Source organism: Notolepis coatsorum, assembly GCF_963971535.1.
Source record: "Notolepis coatsorum genome assembly, chromosome: 3".
NCBI classification, from domain to species: Eukaryota; Metazoa; Chordata; class Actinopteri; order Aulopiformes; family Paralepididae; genus Notolepis; species Notolepis coatsorum.
The window spans coordinates 48,567,201-48,587,519 of record NC_140167.1 but is presented as its reverse complement, the minus strand read 5'-3'; the positions used below and the strand labels follow the sequence as shown (position 1 = coordinate 48,587,519).

Sequence of the window (20,319 nt, the reverse complement as noted above, 5' to 3'; positions counted from 1 at the left end):
TATTTACCCAGACAAACAAGAAAGAACAAATTCTGATTTTATTTATTGTCAAAAGTATGCATAATGTTGTGTTAATTCCACGACAAGAGATATGTAATGTTAATTACTTGAAATTATTCCGTTTTGGGGGGGGGGGGGGGGGGGGGGGGACCCTGCATATATCTGTTTCGGTTGATATCGGTATCGGAAATTAAGAGTTGGACAATATCGGTATAGGTAAAAAAGCCAATATTGAACATCCCTAGTTATAATCATAACAATAAAAATATATTATTATTAGGCTACATGTCTAATTAAAATAATATGCAACGTGAGAAGACAACTTTTGCCTTAACACATTCCCCGCCTTTCACGCTGTACAGCGTTTTATTGCCCGCCATGCGTTGTCTGCCAGACCACGCTGTACAGCGATATTGAGATCAATATTAAATTTTCTCGCCATGGCATTCATAATTCATATAGACACCTCAGACGCTGCAGAATACCGCCGCCTGGTGGATGGTCGGGCGAGTTACACTCGAACGACAGGAAGTGGGAGGTGTGCGTCGATTAAATTCATCCGGCCGTCAGACATTGTTGCAAGGCTCCTGACAGACACTATAGTACATATCGATCGCTTTATAAACTTAATAAATCGATATGATTTCAGCGTTTATTGCGACATACAAACCAGAAATGGACCTAGGCGATCGACGTCCTATACTTGGGATATTTCACCGCCAGTCTCTTTGACGCATGGTAAGAGGACGCTAACGTTATTTTCAGCCCAATTGTTTATTCATTTCACTGCAAACCATCTGATCAATATACCCATACTACATAAAGCATTTACTGACGATCACGGAATTATAAACGACCCCCCCCCCCCTTTCCTCCGCGCATGATGACGCATCAACGTATACGATCATATACAGTTGAATTTTTTAATATAGAGTGTCTAGGGAATAAACGGCAATCGATAATCTATATGCGTTTAGGCCTATAACTCACGTTCTAGGAATTACTGCAGAAAACACTTATATTCTAGACGGTATTAACACAACAATGTATGAATGAAAAAGTATAACGTTCCTACATCCTGAACGATAGATAATCGATGTTGAATGGGCCATAGTAATGTAAATTTAGCAATACAATTTAAAAAGTTATAGCCCTGCAAAGAAGGTGAACATCTCCATAGGCTTACAGTGGTGGCAGACTGGCTATATTGATGGATATAAGTTATGGCAGGGGAATGTGTTAATGAGTTTTGGTAAAAAAAAAAAATCAACTGGCTGCCCTGAACAGACAGATCAGTGACTGGTAACTCAACCAGCCTCAAGTCAAAACAGCATCACCAAGTCGGATGAAGAAATTTTTGGGATATGGAAACGTAGGCTACGTGACACAACATTTAAAGGTGACATGCATTATAAATGGCTTTTTTCAGTGTCTAGCATTGTATTATAGTAATAGGAGTTAGTATCAATGTGTCTGTGTCTCTAAATACCATATTGGTGGATTGCTCTCATTCAGGTCAGACCATTTCCTGCTCCAGTTAATTAGGTAAGACTTGCATCGTAACGTAACGAGGCGAGGATGGAGCGGTCGGATAGTGATCCGATTGGCTCTGTGGTTGGAGCCAATGCCCGCCCACAATCTACCTAGAGCAGACCAAAGAAGTGCAGTGACTTAGCCTAACGTAAATAATATGAGCAAAACACGCAGGCCATGTGCTGTTCCTGGCTGCAAAGCTGCTAATACGTCTTTGCACATTTTTCTTGAGGATGTCGTGCTTCGCGAGCAATGGACCAAGTTCGTTTTTGGATTTTTGCAAAGACGAGGGACTTTATGCTTCTGTGATTTCCTGGCTGTTGCTAAAGAAGAAGGGAACTAGCCTGTAAGTCTTTGAGACCGAAAGAAAGCATCGAATCAGTAAGTACATACAGTAAGTCGTAATTAGTTAATTAGCAGTAGGACCTCGTTCATTCATCAGTTTGTGTATTACGGTACTCTTCCTTGTGTGTGCGCCAAGACAGTCTAACGTTAGTGCAAGCACTGTGTGTGTGTTTGTTAGATGGACTGAGAGAGCAAGCTAGCTTAGCTAACGTTCTTAGCTCTCTGCTTCGTTGTATATATGTAACCTACTTGTGTGTATTGCGAATTAATGATTATGTTCCATCGTTAGTACAAGTGCCGTGTGTGTTAGTTCGGGCTGCAACTAATGACTATTTTGGTAGTCGACTAATCTGTCGATTATTTTTTCGATTAGGCGACTAATCGAAAAACAATAAAAAAAAACAAAAAAACATTTGCGAATGTCTTTGTGAAAGTGGCTTCTCAGCTCTGGTCCAGCTGAAGACAGAGCAGAGGAACAGATACATTGAGCATGACCTCAGAGTTGCTTTGAGACTCTTGTCAGGACCAAACAACATCCCCAGTTATCCCATTAGTTCCCCCAAACTTACTGTCGGTCTGTTATGTTAAGCTAAGACGTCTTCAGCTGGCTGGACCAGAGCTGAGAAGTCACTTTCACAAAGATAGGTAGTACAAAAAAAAATAATAATAATATATATATATATTTTTTATGACTAATCGACGCAACAATTCCTCGTCGACGATTTTTTATAATCGGCGTCGTCGATTATGTCCCGGGCATTTTTCCCAAAATCGTATGGCATGGGTACCTGCTTCGATGTCATCTAGGGCTGCAACGATTAGTCGACATAATCGACGACGTCGATTATAAAAAATCGTCGACGAGAAATTGTTGCGTCGATTAGTCATAAAAAAAAAAAATATATCTTTAATTTTTTTTTTTTTTTTTTTGTGCACTACCTATCTTTGTGAGAGTGGCTTCTCAGGGTTCCAGACATCATCATAACATGCTGATCCCATAGCAAATTTTGGACATTGAAAACATTGTTCCCCTGCAGGAGATGATGATCAGACTAGACACACAATACATTACACACGCACTCCTCTCACTCACACACAGCGATCAGAGTAAGACACACATACACACTCCTCTCACTCACACACAGCGATCAGAGTAAGACACACACATACACACTCCTCTCACTCACACACAGCGATCAGAGTAAGACACACACACATTCACACTCCTCTCTCTCACACACGCTTAAAGATCCAAATTCAAATGTTTCATGAGTCATTATTTTAATTTGCTATGGGATCATCATGTTATGATGTTGTTGTTTGGTCCTGACAAGAGTCTCAAAGTCTGGGGTGATGGTAGACAAGCAACTCTGAGGTCATGCTCAATGTCCAATCTGTTCCTCTGCTCTGTCTTCAGCTGGACCAGAGCTGAGAAGCCACTTTCACAAAGATAGGTAATTTTTTTTGTTGTTTACATTGGTTTTCGATTAGTCGACTAATCGAAAAAATAATCGGCAGATTAGTCGACTACCAAATTAGTCATTAGTTGCAGCCAGGGGAGGAAATTAGGCCACTTTACTGGCCAAATGCTAGTATTTTTTACGTTTGGCTGGTAAAAAAAATCAGATACCCGCCAGTTGGCTGGTAAGCCAAAAAGTTAGTTTCCTCCCCTGCTGGCGAGTATACAAAAAAATAAAACATTCTGCAATCACTGCACTGGCAAACGGTGCGCGTCTTCTGAGTGTTCGCTTTAGTTGACAGTGCCACGAGAGCACTGCACAAGACCACCCGCGGACATATAATGTTTAATAAACGTTTGCGCAGTACTGGCCAACCCGCGGACATATAATAATAAAAGTCGCGCGGTACTAGGCTAGCCATCAGGAGCACTCGCAAACAGATAACGTTAAACACAGCAGAAGATGGAAAACAGACAGACTGACCAACGGGGAACTGCATCCAACCCTAGTACAACCCTCGAGTATAAGTTACTAAGGACACATTTAAATCACAGAGGTGTAATGTTAGTCTACTGGAACTGTATACAGTGGTTAGCTTCTAGTTAGCGTTTTAGCTATAGCTGCTTGCTAGCTAACGTTAGCCCCGTGTGCTCAAAGCAGCCAGCTAGGTGTATCTGTTATGACTATAATGTTTCCAAAAAAGCACCGGACTACGACGTAAGGTTAGACATTTTATTTCATGCTCAAAAGCCCCTGGCTTGCACATCGCAGTCACGAAAGGGGCTAGCTCAACCAGTGCACTGTGCACAACAGCACACCAACCCAACTGACGTTACCACAACACTTGACGGTACTTCACAGCACTGTCGTAAGACCACGTGCTGTCTTAAAGGCACAGTGTGCCTACCCAGATGCATACACAACATTGACGCGGCTTGACATACAAAGAAGTAATTATCACAATTAGCGATTTTTTTGTCTGGTAAAAAATCTGTTTGGCTGGTAAAAAAAATCAGATACTCGCCAGTTGGCTGGTAAGCCAAAAAGTTAGTTTCCTCCCCTGGTTGCAGCCCTAATGTCATCCCTTTGTGGATTGTATTGCATCGAAAACGTATGCTTGAGCCATATTTGTTTGTGTATTAGGTTCACTTTGGCGTTGGTAGAGTAGTATGGCCAGAACTATTTGGTGGATGGCTGTCACTCAAAGCATTCTGCTAGTATGGGCGGAGCCCATCCAAAAATAGGCTGAAATCCTGAGGCTGGAAAATGATGCTTTTGAGTACTTGATAAGAAATATAAAACAATGCATTTTTTTTTTAAACCTTACAGATGTGTTCAATAGACTCACAGGAATTGTGTAAAGTTGCCCAAATATTGCTAGGAATAGCAATGCAGGTCCCCTTTAACACTTTCCGTGCCAGCCATGCGGTGCCTAGGAACCCTGTTGCGTGCCACCGCTCTATTCAATGACAGAGCTCTCATATTTGCGAACGCATAAACTATATCTTAAATTATGGCTTAAATGATGTGTCTAATATGGCCGTCGCTTATCAATGACTTGTTTGCAGTCAACATTGTCAAAACGGATTAACCAATATATATATATATTAGAGCTGGGCCGTTAACGTGCTGCGTTATCGCGAGACTAGTGTCGCGCGATAATATAATTGACGCCGTTAATCTTTTTCTCAACGTTGGGTCTGTATTGTCCTTAAATACTTGCCGTAGTTCCCAGCTGTGGTACCAGGAAGTGATTGCACTACCGGAGCTGTAGTCAGAATAATGTGTTAAACTAAAGTAGTGGTCCGGTAATCATTGTTATACAGGTGAGGTTAAGAAGTCCTCAGGATATAACACAATTCGGCGATGAGGACGTCTGAATCTGCGCAATGCAAGAAAAAAGAAGTCCGTTGCAAGCCTTGTTTACATTATTAACGTTAGCGAGTTAGCATGTTAGCTCACGTTCATACGGGCGGCACTGGGAAACATCTACAAGAGGAGGAAATCCACTTTACACACTAAAGGAAGGATCGACTGGACTATCGTGAGTGTTTACAACAGAAATGGCTTGGGTTATTGGAAATATTGGACCGTTTGATGACAATGTAGCCCCTTTCGTGACTGTGATGCACGGAGTGAATCCACAGTCACTTGCTCCTCAATAGGAAACTAACCTAGATTTACCATGAAGGACTGGTTCTGGCTGAACCGTTCGTTATACAAGAATCACAGAGACGTTTCAAAGGTGCTCACAGTTGCACAAGGGTTTCGGACAGAGATACGGGATGGTTTGAAAGCTCTGCGTTGCTAATAAACATTTTAAATAATTTTTATAAACTGCTCAAAACGGCATTATTTCCGCCGTTGGGTGATCACAGCTAGCGCATGCGCACCATCCCTTATCTCTGTCCGAAATCCTCGTGCAACTGTGAGTACCTTTGTAATTTCTCTGTGATTCTTGTATAACGAACGGTTCGGCCAGAACCAGTCCTTCATGGTAAATCTAGGTTGGTTTCCTATTGAGGAGCAAGTGACTGTGGATTCACTCAGTGCATCACAGTCACGAAAGGGGCTAATGACAATGTGGAGCAAATAAATGAAAATGGGGGACCCTGATGTAAACAAGACAAACGTCTTTCTCTGGTCTGCATCCCCTTAACAATTGTATGTATTGAGCCGTACTGTATTGTACCCATTCTGCAATCTGTTAAATAACGTTTCATTCATTCATGGAACTGTTACACTGAGCTTGCACTGAATTTGTTGAGAAACCTGCTTCTGCAGCAGTCTGTGTGTGAGCAACCAGTCAGCAGCATTGTGAATTTAGAGATTCACTAAAAGACACATTGAGAGACAGGTTTGTCTGTGGATTAAGAAATGAAGGTTCACAGAAGAAACTACTGACAGAGAGTGATTTGACACTGGAGAGAGCTGTCAATATCAGTGTAACAATGTTAATGGCATCAAAGGAAGGGCACAGAAAATTACGATAAATCTGGTTTTAAAAGAAACACTGGAAATTACAAAAAGAAGAGACATGTTCATGCTGTTGAACAAGGAGATAGAACAGCTAGTGACTCCTCAGATGAAGAGGAGAGGATAAATCTCCTCCTCTGGTCATTATTTGGGTAGAACACACCTATTTTGAACACCTTCGGCAGATTTTTTTTTTTTTTAGCCATTTTAATCTAGATTAATTCCAGGATTGCAGGTAGATTAATCTAGATTAAAAAAATGTATCTATGCCCAGCTCTAATATATATATATATTTTTTTAATAATCGGTTCATTTCCGTTTGAAAAACGCTCGTTTTTTGAAAGTTTCAGAAAGAAATTAGGATTCTGTGATAAACGCCCTTTACTGGAATACACAAAACGCATTGAAATTCTTCGGCCTATTTATGAACAGTTTTCAAATAAACGCTAGATTATCGATAGTATATGTGTACTTATGCACGCTATAGAAGAGGGCTGAAAATCGATTATCTTATTTCCTGATCGCACACACACACACACACATATGGCACACGCTGATATATAGGTGAAAATAGCTCCGATTATCCCAAGACTGGTAAAATAGATTCCTTACCTCAGATCAGATGTTCTCCAAAAAGATTATTCCAATTCCTGATCGCCATTCCAAATATCGATTGCGTTTATTGATCCAACGCTGGGTACTGGAAACACATATTCTCCGGTGTTCTGATGGTGGGCGATGACTGCAGTAGGCTCAGATTACATGCCTGACAAGTAAAATGTGGAAGCAGGGCCCTCATTCATCAACGTGTCTTACGCACAGATTTGTGCTTACCCTGTGCGTACGATCATTTCTAAGCAAAGAGTGGGATTCATCAATTTCAACTTGAACTTGACTTTGTGCTTATGTCTACGCACAGCTCTGAGCACACTTAGCTGATGCCCAGTGGTAGAATATCGTTACTACACACAAGCGCTCCTCAGTACATGCATTCGTTCCAACGCGGAAATAAAGACACTGGCGCGTGTTCTGTATGACCCCCGTAATTCATTATAGTTCATTGTGAAATAGCGATATTAGTGTAATTATTGTCAAACCCTAAATAGCATGTGGAATAGGTCTTTCTCTCCGAATGAATGCAGGTTTATATATATAGCGTTATGGGGTGCACTGACTGCGCTCGCAGGAACTGTTTTCAGAGATAGCATCAGATAGGGATGAATGAGGGGCAGTCTAATTGCAGAGAGAACATAATATTAACTAGAGTCCACTACCCGAGACACCTCCTTCATTTGTACCGCAATTTGGGACCCAAATTGGAGCTATGAGCTTAAAAGCTTTTCCGTGCTTATTTGAGAAGGTCCAGCTGCAGAGCCGGAGAGACAGACAGCAGAGAGACAGACAGACAGACAGATAGACACTGTTCCACAGTGTGTGGGTGTGACCAGTAGTCTCCTAGTAGAGACCCCCCCCTCTGGACCACCTCCCAGTAGAGACCCCCCCCCCCTCTGGACCACCTCCTAGTAGAGACAAGTTTTCTGAAATGTATGTTTATATATGCAAATGAGGCACTTCCCCATTAAATATGTGGACATTTATGGATGCAATAAGGCAAAATGAAGTAAAATGAACAACTAAATGTGTTTTATTGACGTTTTATTGTCACTAGTTTCATAGAAGACATGTTTAGGAAGCAAAATATAACAAAATCTCAAAATCAACAAAAAAAGTATATTTGCCTATTCACCTGCAGTGTCTCGCCTTAATCCTCATCTTCGTCTTCTTCCTAGAGAAGTCTCTACTAGGAGGTGGTCCAGAGGGGGGGGGGGGGGGGGCTGAGTCTCTACTATTAGACTAGTAGTCACACACACACACACTGTGGAACAGTGTCTGTCTGTCTGTCTGTCTCTCTGCTGTCTGTCTCTCTGCTGTCTCTCTCAAAATAGTATAAGTGCTATCTTGGCCCTGAGAGTTGCTCTCCGGCTCTGCAGCTGGACCCTCTCAAATCAGCACGAAAAAAGCTATAAGCTTATAAAACGATTTAATATGCTAAACTTCGTTTTAAATTCTTTAATTCACTTTTGTTTATTTCATAAGGATTTTCCCGACATAATGATACCTGCCCCGACCAGATCCATGACTCTGTTGCGATACAGATGGATTATCTACTCAGAATAGTATTATAAAGTGGCTATCTTTTATGCTGTAGATCACTGCTGGTATGTGCGTGCAGAACCTTTATTTCAGCGGGGACTGTAGTATTTATTTGACGTTACTGTACAATATATGTGTATTAAAAGACGGAGCCGTCTTTTATTGTATTATAATAATTATTAATATTAAAAATAAATTAAGAAAGGCATTCTTATTCCAGCATGCATTAATGACACTAACGGGCAACGGCAAAACAGTGGTTAATGGTCTTTATTAGTGTTTGCGCTGCCCAGGCAGCAATGGTTAATAGATATCATATCCGACATCACCGTTCTCATAACACGCTTCCCTCGGCTTAGGGCTGGGCGATATAACGATAACGATACATATCGCGATATATTTTAATAATCGATATCGAAATAAAAAAATCGAAAAATCCTTTTTTTTTTTTTTTTTTACCTGCAACAGGGCAGTTTTAAAACCAGAGACAGTGGACAGACTTGTCTTTCTTGCCTGCAACTTAAAGTAATGGCTTTGCTTGTCCAAATGACAATACTGACCAAATTCAGATTTCTTTTTCTCTTGTCCATTTATTTTGTTTGCTTTCTAATTTAAAATACATTTTGAAACCGTCTGTACACAGTAGGCTATGTGTGCTAGCAGAACTAGACTCCAGTCACGAGTCACAGTGCACATGTGCGGTGGTTTGTCCACCAAAAAAGTGCCAAAAGATCGAAAATAAACTAGCAGAGCCAGAACTGTTCAACTCCTCTGGAGCCACAGCCAGCAGAGAAGCCGGTTTACTTTAGCTTTTAAACCAGCTGCAGCCTGAGAACTGGAGTGTGAGGGGATGTAACACTAAAGATGGCGGCAATGACAAAGAATTGCTGCAAAATAAACATACATATTATGATGTTTAAAAAAAAAAAAATGTTTTTTTTTTTAAGTTTTTTTTATACTTATAACAATTCGATAATTATCGATATCGAGAAATAAAATAAAATTATCATATCGTTATCGCGATATGATTTTTTTCCATATCGCCCAGCCCTACCTCGGCTTAGTCCATTTTTCCACATTTCATGGGGGTATTCTAGAGATGTTCCGATACCATTTTTCCCTTTCCGATCCGATTCCGATACCTAAGCTTTGGGTATCGGCCGATACCGATATTTATCCGATACCAGTGCATAAAAAAAAAATTAAAAAAAAATATATAAATTATACTTTTTTTTTTTTTTTTTTTAGATACTGTTATACTGTTTTTTAGTAATAACTAGAACGTATGGTATTTATTCAACAACAGGTGATTGTATAGATTTGTATTAGTATCATTAATCAATGAGTATGGGCTGCAGCACTGCAGATATACCCTACTCCAATGATCCACACGGACATTAAACGGTGTTGCACTCGCTACTCAGTGGCTCTGCAGATATACCCTATTCAGTCTGTAAGCTAGTGGCAGACGTTCATGTTGTGATTTTTGATGCAAAATAAATATTCAACATTCTCTTTTGAAACTCCGCCTCAGACTCTTATCCTTTGGCACTTGCTGTACTTTGCTTGCAGGTCTGCAGCCATTATTGCTGGATTATGTGAATAGCACCAACTTTAGACACGGTAACGTTATCAAGCTAAGCTAACTGACCTAGCTCGCCTTCCCGCATCGACATTAAGATAACGTTAGTAATAGTCAGCTAACGCTAGTCCGTAGCTACTTAACTTAAATACAATTCACCGTGGGTGCATTATTGTTGATAGACGGTCACGGACAGTGTTAGGTCCTGGAGAAAGGACAGGCGATCATCTGATTTGATGTAACGTTAAAAGCGGATGTTGTTCCAACTAGCTATCTTTCCAGCTAATGCTATCATAACACCAGCCAAACACATCCCGATTCCCGTCCGAGCTCCCCGTCACACCGCACTGTCGGGGACAATGGAATTTAAGAAAGTGTATCTGCTGTTAAAATGACACAGCATCACACTTTAAAACATGTTCATTTTATAATCCTCACTCTCCGCAGGACTCGGCAGGAGATAAATTACATCATGGGATCGGAGGCTAGAATTTACGTGTACTCGCCGATACCGATACTAGCATTTTAGGCAGTATCGGCGGCATTTCCGATACTAGTATCGGTATCGGAACAACTCTAGGGTATTCCATTACCGTATATGGTTAATCGGGGCGGTTCTGGTATGCAAATACTTAAAACAGTGCACAAGCTCAAACGTAGGATCAAAGTCATATTCATCATGACAGGTGTGCGTAGAACCTGCGTACGCACGTGTGGTGAATCCCGATTTTACTGTGCGTGCACTGATTCTACATTCTGTGCTTACGTGTGGAAATAGAACATGTTCTACGTCCACGTTGATGAATGAGGGCCCAGGACTTTTCTCTCCATGCGTTTCATTCAATCCAATCCAATGGGGTGCAGTACCATCCGGAGACGATAGGGGCGGTATTTTCCCTGTTCGAGCTCAGACAGATCCCCACTGGTAACGTGAGGCTAGATTGATGAAAAATGTATGGAAATCAATAATAAAAAAAACAACGATTAAAAACGAGATCTCTCGTCGGCTGGCACTCAACGGTTGTCATGAACTAACGAGAAATCTCGTTGTTGGCACTGAAAGTGTTAAGATGGAATATGCGCTTAGTAGCCTACAGGGGTAACACTTGCGGCCATCAGAACTGGATTGCAGATCTTGGAGAGATAATCTTTTCAATTGACTTCATGCTTGTGGTTTTCTAAACCATAAAGTTCAAATTTTGCACTTTTCAAAAGCCTAGAGAAAGTGCGTCTTAATTCCTCATCACGAGTTATGCATGTCCAAACTGATTACATTTCCCTTAGCTATTGTGACTCCTTCCTCAGTAGCCTGCCTGCACAGTCCGGTAAATTATAAGTAATCGGGATAGTTTGCCATCGTCATGTGAGCATTCAAACAGCAGCTTATAATTTAATGATGGCAATAGCTGTGCATCTTTTCTAGGTGCCTCCTATAGATCACTGTACCTGCCTGTCATTCTGGAGATTCAGGTCGCCATATAAAACGTTGTATTTCATTGTTTAAGCACAAAGCGGGAGTTCAAATAAGCCTACAGTGTATGAAGGAGTGGAAATAAAAGCAGCGTTTCTTCTTGCCATCAAACGAATTAGGGAGAGAAGCACAACATTCTTAGAAGGTTAGAACGTTTACAATAAGGCGTCACGTCAAATTGCATCCAGTCTCGTTGCCGATCTTGATCAGAACTACACGTCTACACTGGCGTTACCGCCACTCTCTCTAGAAAGCACACGCGGCGGTGGCATTTTGTGGTTCATTTTGGTGTAAAAAGGCAAAGCTGGCATAATAAGGGGTGTTCTTTACGTCAATATTGCAGGGTCTCAGATCAGTTTGAAAGGGGCTTTTGTCACACATGCACAACAACACACCTGAGCTGTGTGTGTATATAGTCCAGTCATTATATGAAAAAACCTAGGACAAATTGCAACAGTAGCAAACTCAACTGATTTTGTATCCTCATTATGTCCTTAGTGAGGGAAAAAAAGTCCCAAGGAATCCCATCATGGGAAAGTTTTGAAAACGACCTATATATATTCATATCGAAAAATGCCTGTTATAACATAGTGGTGAAAATTTTACTTTTAGATATCACTATAAAAACTCACAAGCTGATTACACACACAAAGACAAGAAAAAAAGTCAATCACAACTTCATTGAATTATTCTGTTTACTCATGCAAATCACACATTATCTTATTTGATATGCACCAATTAGCATACACGCCAGAACTAATCAAAACATTTGATAAAGAAATTTTTTTCTTCTTGGAATATTAGTAGATAGGCTCTGTGGAGCTCAGTCCAAGAGGATGGGGCTCAAGGGTTTATGTCCGTGGGGATAGGTCCATGGAGATGGGTTTTTTTATAATAGGCGGAAACTACATATTTGTACAGCATGCAAAACACTACATGATTCTTGCACAAAACTACATGGGCTTAACATAAATTTGGTATGTCTGTATAGGGGAGGCTTGTAGGTACCCATGTAACCCATTTCCATTAACATATATTGAGGTAGAAGGCCAAGGGACCATTTGAAAAATGGTGATGGCCATATTTCCCTCCCCAAAAAATCGTCTTAACTTTGAATAATTAGGTATGTAGCCCCCTTTCCAATGAGGTAACATGATATGGTTGGTCTCATTGGAAACCCGAGGTTGTCTAGAATCAAATGGTATCTTTACTTTTGAGCTACCTCAAAATTTGAACGCGTCACAATCTCTGAAAGACAGTGTCGTCAGTGATCCTGCCAGCAATCAAGTACATTGAAAAAAAAACACATTTCCCATGATGGGATTCCTTGGGACTTTTTTTCTCTCACTAAAGACATATTGAGGATACAAAATCAGTTGAGTTTGCTAATGTTGCAATTTGTCCTAGGTTTAGCCTAATTCTGGCCTATAATGACTGGACTATAGGGGTAACAAAACATTGAAAAAAAAACACATTTCCCATGATGGGATTCCTTGGGAATTTTTTCTCTCACTAAAGACATATTGAGGATACAAAATCAGTTGAGTTTGCTAATGTTGCAATTTGTCCTAGGTTTAGCCTAATTCTGGCCTATAATGACTGGACTAATAGGGGAGGGGGTTAGAGGAGTGTGGCAGGAAAGAGCATGCTTCTGTTAATAGACAGAGGGAGGGAGCCGAATGTGGCATAGAGGAGAGGCCTGTCAAATCAACATGCTCTCACTTGCTCCTCTGTCTGTTACTTGGCAACGGTCTTGGCAGTGTGCCTTGCACAGACCCCCCCCCCCCCCCCCAATCCTTTGCCAGGTAAGGTGGCATTCAGACGTTAAAACCCCAGTCCCCTTCTGATTCAAACAGGTAGCCTCAGACTATTGCTGGCGCTGAAGGGTGTGGTTGAAGGTCATAGTGAGAGAGCCAAGGATGCTTGTAGTCAGGACAATGAAACAATTCAGGGTTGAACGATATGACAAAAAAAGCCATATTTTACAGATATTGTAATTGCGATATGATTCATAATATTATGGGGGTTGGTGTTTTTTGTGTCGTCATCTTAACACTTTGGTCGCCAGGCTTATATTCTTAATATACCATCCTCCGCCAGCTCTATTTGTCTATGGGGATGTTTACCTTTTTTGCAGGGCTGCCTATAACTTTTTAAATTGTATTGCTAAATTGACATTACTATGGCCCATTCAACGTCAAGTATCTATTGTTCAGGGTGTAGCAACGTTATACTTTTTCATTCACATATTCATACTAAAATACCGTCTAAAGTACAAGTATGTTTTTATCGTTTTCTGCAGCTTTCTCCAGAACGTGATTTATAGCCCCAAATGCATTATATTGATGATCAAATACAGTTTGATAGGAATCTGCGCGAGATAAAAAATTTCAAATGGACGTGCTTCTAGAAGTTACTACTGATCATCTGATGTTGACCGGATGGGGGGGGGGGGGGGTCGTTTATAATTCCGTGGCCAACGTTAGATGATTCATCTAGTGTGGGTGATATGATCATCAGAGCAGTTTATATCAAACACGTTTATAAAAAAAAAAACGCTGAATCTTACCGTAGCTTCCTCATAGCGTTTGGCGATGAGCGTGGAACAGAAATATTCCTATTATGGGATGTAGAAATATGCGATCAATTTCCAGGTTGTATAATAGTATATACGTCCAAATCATGTTGTTTATCGAGTTATTGGTAACGGATTGCTATCCATTGTGTCTAGCTCGAGTCCTGGGACTATTACCGAGTGATCGGACCGAATTGAAATGAGCACCAGCTTCCATTTCCCGTTTCCGCTCTGGGCGATCCGCCGATCGGCCACCAGATGGTGCTCTTGAACCGTTGGAGAGTTGAGAGGGGCTCAACAGTAGATCTCAAGTCTCCGGGGGAGAAAGATGAAAGATTTTTTATAAAAAAGAAGCAGTGAAGCTAGACCAGCACTCTCAAGTTCAAGTATTTAATGGCAGCCTGAAACAAACATGTTTCGGAATTACATATTCCTTCTTCAGTGTTATAGCTTGCCTGAAGAAGGAATATGTAATTCCGAAACATGTTTGTTTCAGGCTGCCATTAAATACTTGAACCTGAGAGTGCTGGTCTAGCTTCACTGCTTCTTTTTTATATAATACTTAATGGGATTTCAGCACCCAGTGTAGAATCTTGAGAGCGCGGTCTAACTTGACATTTGATCACAGATTTTTGAAATATTGATATCAAAGACGTGGTACGGCGTCTTTGGCAGAATGAGCATGGCGGGGAAAGACTTGGTACGGCGTTTTTGGCGACCATAGTGTTAATTTTCAGTGAAAATGGTATTAAAAGTGTGATTTCAGTCATGGATGTTTTCTTGTCTGTAGAATATGATTTGTAGGCCAGGGCATCTCTGCAGCACCACGGACGGTACTACATTTACTTTAGAATGATATTCAATACTCATTTAGCCGTTATCAAAATGTTGCAGCCTCCTGTGATTTGGATATTACTCCAGGAAATATTTCAATTTCGATTAATTGTCCAGCCTCTAAAAGGAATTTAACTGAAAAAGAAAAAAGAGAAAAAAATGAAGTGTTAGAAATGATCGATATTGCCGTTATATTGTAACAGAAACATTAATGTGATCTTCAACAGGGAAGAGGATGTTATTAAGTCACATAGCATCATTTATGCATCAACTGCATTGGACTTGCCACATGTCAAGGTCAGGTTTACTAGCCAGCTCTGGCTCTGCAGTTATGTCACATTTTGTTCTGACAAACTATTTGTGATCAATCACATCATGTAAATAATGCGTTAAGGAATGTTTCATTGTGCGACAGCCCTAAAGCAAAAGGACACTGTAGTATTCAAATGATAGATTGGAACTCCTCATCCTTGGACGGGTACTGAAGAGGTAATGAAGGCATTCAAATACAGGAGTGATGCAAGAGTGTGGTTGAATCAGGATACGTGTACAAGTGATGTAGTGATAACATAGAAGAAATTGTATAACTATAAACTATAGTCAGTGATTACAATATAGAGGCTGACAATTGACAAACATCAAATACAGGGCTGTACAGTGTGACAAATAATCAGAATACCTAAGAAAGAATCAGTCTGTGCGACAAATTAATTTACTGCAGTAGCACTTGTGTGATAGCCTGTGAAAAAAGTGAATCAATGCGTGGAAGTGAATCAATGCGTGGCGCTATTCTACTTGGTAGTTGTAGTCTATCATGCGATTATTCACAAAATTGCTAACCGATAAGTCACTGGGAACCATTTCAAAGATCTAGGATAGATAAACTATTACATTTTTTATAATTAATGCCCATTTGAAAATCGATGCTCATCCATACAAAATGAAGAGGCATTTTAAAGTCTTAAATCAAAGTAAAATTAAAACAGCCAATCCCCCAAATGAAGCATCTTGGATACAGTCGTTATGTCCCTGCAATTTACATTAGCAAATAAAGAAAACGTATTTCTTGTTAAGGTTTGATTTTGCGTGTCCCGTCTGTAATGTCCTTTGCCAGTCACATGTGTTTAAGTGAATTACACTACTTATGGTTGTTTTTAGACATTTTATATACTCATGCTACAAGTTTTTGGTCCATCAACCCCTGTAGCACCAGTGCTATGTGCAGCCCTGGATTGTAAAAGAAACAATACTATTTTCTGAATTTTAAATGGGAATCTGTGAACTATTTCATAAAGTAGCCCAAGTAAACTATTTCACAATAGGGCTGCAACAACCAAATTATTATAAGATTATAAAAATAATTGCTGGCAACTATTTTTCTATAATGGATTAGTTGAGTCTGTGTTATGCTGCACCTCCATGGCCTGTTGTTGAAGCCATTCGATGTATAGCAGAGCCTGTCAACACTTAGTTTGTGTTTTATGTTTTTACTTAATTATTATTTTCCATTCAGCTCCTCTCAAAATGAAGACTGTTTTTAACTAGGCTATATTTTTCACACTCAAGATTCAGATTATTGTATTAAATGTATGCTATTATACACTCTTGATGTACATTCATATTTCGCTTTGTTTCATAAACGTCAGTTTGCAAGTTGTTTGAAAGAGCTTTGTACAAGACGAGGAATAACGTTTTGTACTTTGCATAAAAGGTTCGCTTTTTCTCCTTTTTATCCGCGTTTCAATAATCAATAGATGAATCAACTATCAAAATAGTCATTAGTCGCAGCCCTATTTCACTAATAAAAAGACAGATCACCTGAGTGTAGGTGAGTTAACCCTTCACTACTACCATGATACCATCCTCTCCCTCTCACGTTGTAGCTGGAGGTGTGGTCCGTTTTCATTTCTCCTCTGGGCTCTGTGGAGCAGAGGGAACTGAAACTGGGCTGGAATGTGTTCCCTTGCCTTCTTACACCCTTGACCATGTCAGGCGCTCCTATTACACAAGGCAAAAAAAGGTCTGTGTGTTTGTTATAAAGTTTCTGTATGGCCTAAAATACCCAGACCGGGTTTCTTGTGTAACAGATAAAGACCCAGTGTGTCGACTGGAACCACAATGTGACTCCTATTAATATAACTCATAGCGGGCCCAAGAGGAGACGTGTGTGTGAACGTGAGTGTGCGCATGTGAGGCGATGTTTTGAAAGGACACAAAGATTTATCTCTCCTCTGTTATAAATCAATGACAATAAATAAATCGGGAGTCACATTGGGACTTCGGTCTCTACCCGCTCTCTCTCTCTCTGTATGTGGGTCAAATAATAGGGAGTCGAGATCTACAGCCATTCTGCAGATAGTATCGGTTTGACAGCACTACGTTCATTTGTTTACAGTATGCCATAATAATCATTATCAAATAAAATATTACTGGCACTTGCAGCTCAGAAATATATAGCTAAAGGCCTGTAACTTACAAACCATGTAACATTTTAAAGGCATACGAGTAAATTAATCTTACTTAGGCGAAAACCCTCCATTCTATTTGTTAGAACAGGGAGTCAAAGATACATTGATTGAAAGTGTGTGCTACAACCCTAGTCTGGGACAAAAAACGTTGACTGTGAATAGGTCAAAACAGGAATCATTACCAGACATCTAGACACTTCCATGGCTGCGATTTGGTGTGAAGGCTTTGCAGACCTTGTTATTAACACACCTGGGGCTAGATCCACAAAGAATGGATTGCACGGTGCAAGTTGCACCCTTACTTACAATTCATTATGAATTGAAAATGGGGGACCCTGATGTAAACAAGACGAAAGTCTTTCTCTGGTCTGCATCCCCTTAACAATTGTGTGTATTGACTATTGAGCCATACTGTATTGTACCCATTCTGCAATCTGTTCATAAAAATCAATCAGCACGGTGATTGATTGAGTGAAAACTTTATTAACAGACTGCAGAATAGGTACAATAGTACGGCTCAATACACACAATTGTTAAGGGGATGCAGACCAGAGAAAGACTTTCGTCTCGTTTACATCAGGGTCCCCCATTTTCAATTAAGTAAGGGTGCAACTAGCACCGTGCAATCCATTCTTTGTGGATCTAGCCCTTAGTGTCTTAAAACAGCAAGGATGGAGAGACAGAAAGAGAAGATAGAAATAGAGAGTTTGGGGCGGCAGATTGGCGCAGTGGGCAAGGCGCTCGCCTCTAACGCAGGAGAGGCTGGGTTCGAGCCCAGCTCTTGGCGTTGCTACCGGCTGGCCGGTCGTTCATACTAACACAATTGGCAAGTGTTAGAGGGTGGGAAAGCCGGTGGGTGGGGATTTGACGTTGTGGACAGCGACTCCTACAGGTCGGTTTGGTGACGCCGGAAGCAGGAAATAGCGGGGGCAGCGTGAGCCTCCCACCGTCCACGCGTTACTCCTCGCCACTGAGAGTTCGAACTGCTGCGGTGAAAAGATGCGACAGGCTGCCTCCTCGTGTACCGGAGGGGACACGTGATGCAAGGCTTCTGTCCTCACTACAACCGACCTGTGGGAGGCATAGTCTAGCAACGTTCAAGACAGGAGAGGGAAGAATTGGATAATACGAAATTGGGATGGGAGAAAAATAGAAAATGGGGAGAAAAAGTGGATAAAAAGAAAAGAAACAGAGAGTTTGATTGTTGTCCAGCAAATGATCCTCCGTCGTTCAATGCAATGGCTTGTGGCCTTGTGTCGACTCCAATCAATGAATGAATCAATAAAACAGCCCTCGGCTTCAACCAATAATAGAGTAGCAAACCGTAGACTGGGTCTTACAGAAAACAAAGTGTCTCTGCGCTCGACACACACTGCTATGGTCATAATGAGACGGTCTGCTCTGGAGGACATGTCTGGGTCATATGGACACAGCAGTGTTTTTGCCGATTGAAAACATCTGGACTTGAGGGAGACACGTTCAGATCCAGCTTTCCTTTTTGCGCCTGACAGAAGCTAGAATTATAAAGATGAGGACGGGTCACTGCCCGTCGTTCTCACAAGACTGCTCAGCACCGCTTCTTGCTTCTTTACATGGTAAAGGGGAAGCCACTTCTCTGAAGACACTGACCCCATCCTCTTCTTACGATTCTAGTGCAGACGGCACCCAGGGCTCTTCAGACCCTGTGTAGGCGACATGTCGTTCACAAAAGAGGGGAGGGTAGCGAGGGAGATGGGTGGGGAGGTGAAGGAGAGAAGGGGCTGCTGTGCTTGTCTGCTGCAGGGAAGAGACTGTGTACAACCATACACTCCGGACAATTTGGGACCAGAATGCACTGGAGTGTGACAAAAACTCTGGGTCAGGGAGAGCACATACAAAAGAGGAGAGAGACAGAGATTGAAGACGAGGAAAGAGAATCCAGGAAATATACCTGCTTTCTCATTTAACTTTTTCTTAAAGGGGCTGAATTATTCATTAATATTGACACGGGTACGTACAGAAAACACAAATAGAAGCATAAACACCAAGTGAGAACCCTTGCCTAGGCTATGACCTCACTTCCTTTGACATCACTTGGCTGGCGGGGGGATGGGCAGAGATGGCAGCTAGCTAGCTAGCTAGCTAGTGAAACGTTTTTATGCAGCCCAGTCCTCTCGCAGCTATGCACACAACAAGCATTGCGAATAATAGTTCCCGGGTCCCCCTCCAAACACAATAGAATACAATTTCAAATGGCCTTTCTAGAGAAACGAAAGATCTTATCGTTAACGTCTGATTGATGACTAACCGAGCAAGAACCAGTGGAGGGGAACAGGAGCAGAGCAGAACACAGCTCTCTCTTAATTCCCCAGGACAATAAAGGAGGAATAATATCTGCTTACATACCTCTGAAGTGCATAAGGGCCACTGGCTGAAAGGGCCCATTGGAATTAGGTGCATCCACAACCATCCTGTCTCCAGCTTTATTGCATGTCAACATCTAAACCTCGACCAGGAAGGCGATCCACTCAGGGCGAGAGGCCAGCCTCCATTTTAGCACAAAAGCGGATCAGAAAATGAAGCTCTCTGCCGCTGGAGGGAACTGGCTAGTTAGTGACGTCAGCAGGGAGGGAGACAGCTGGTTGGCTGAGCCCGAGGTACTCCAGAGCGACACGGGCAAAGGCTGCTGGGAGAGAGGGGGGGTGATTGGCTGAGAAGAGGCATGGGGGTGGGACATGCAGAGGCATTTGGCCCTGCCCCCGCCTCCCCGCACACTAGTCTCTGGTGACGCTCTTCAAGGCGTTGATTCAACAAGGCAGACAGCGTAACAGCTCTTAGATCAGTATTTCTTAGCTCTACTCACGAGTGCGGCTTTTAGCATATCTGACCCAGGACAAGAGGCTAGGAGTAACTTACTTTACTTTACTCTACGCGCTTATAGA

General features: G+C 41.4%; 1 protein-coding gene across 2 annotated transcripts in view; it reads right to left on the bottom strand.

Moving 5' to 3' along the window:
• The window catches only part of ppp2r5ca (protein phosphatase 2, regulatory subunit B', gamma a), a 108,662-nt gene extending 88,735 nt beyond the window's left edge, over positions 1-19,927 (bottom strand). For both annotated transcript variants that reach the window (XM_084310720.1, XM_084310721.1), the window contains exon 1: positions 19,784-19,927. In XM_084310720.1, the coding sequence (XP_084166846.1) occupies positions 19,784-19,877 (94 nt within the window). In that variant the 5' untranslated portion in view covers positions 19,878-19,927. The remainder of the gene's footprint in view (positions 1-19,783) is intronic.
• Between the last annotated feature and the right edge of the window lie 392 nt (positions 19,928-20,319).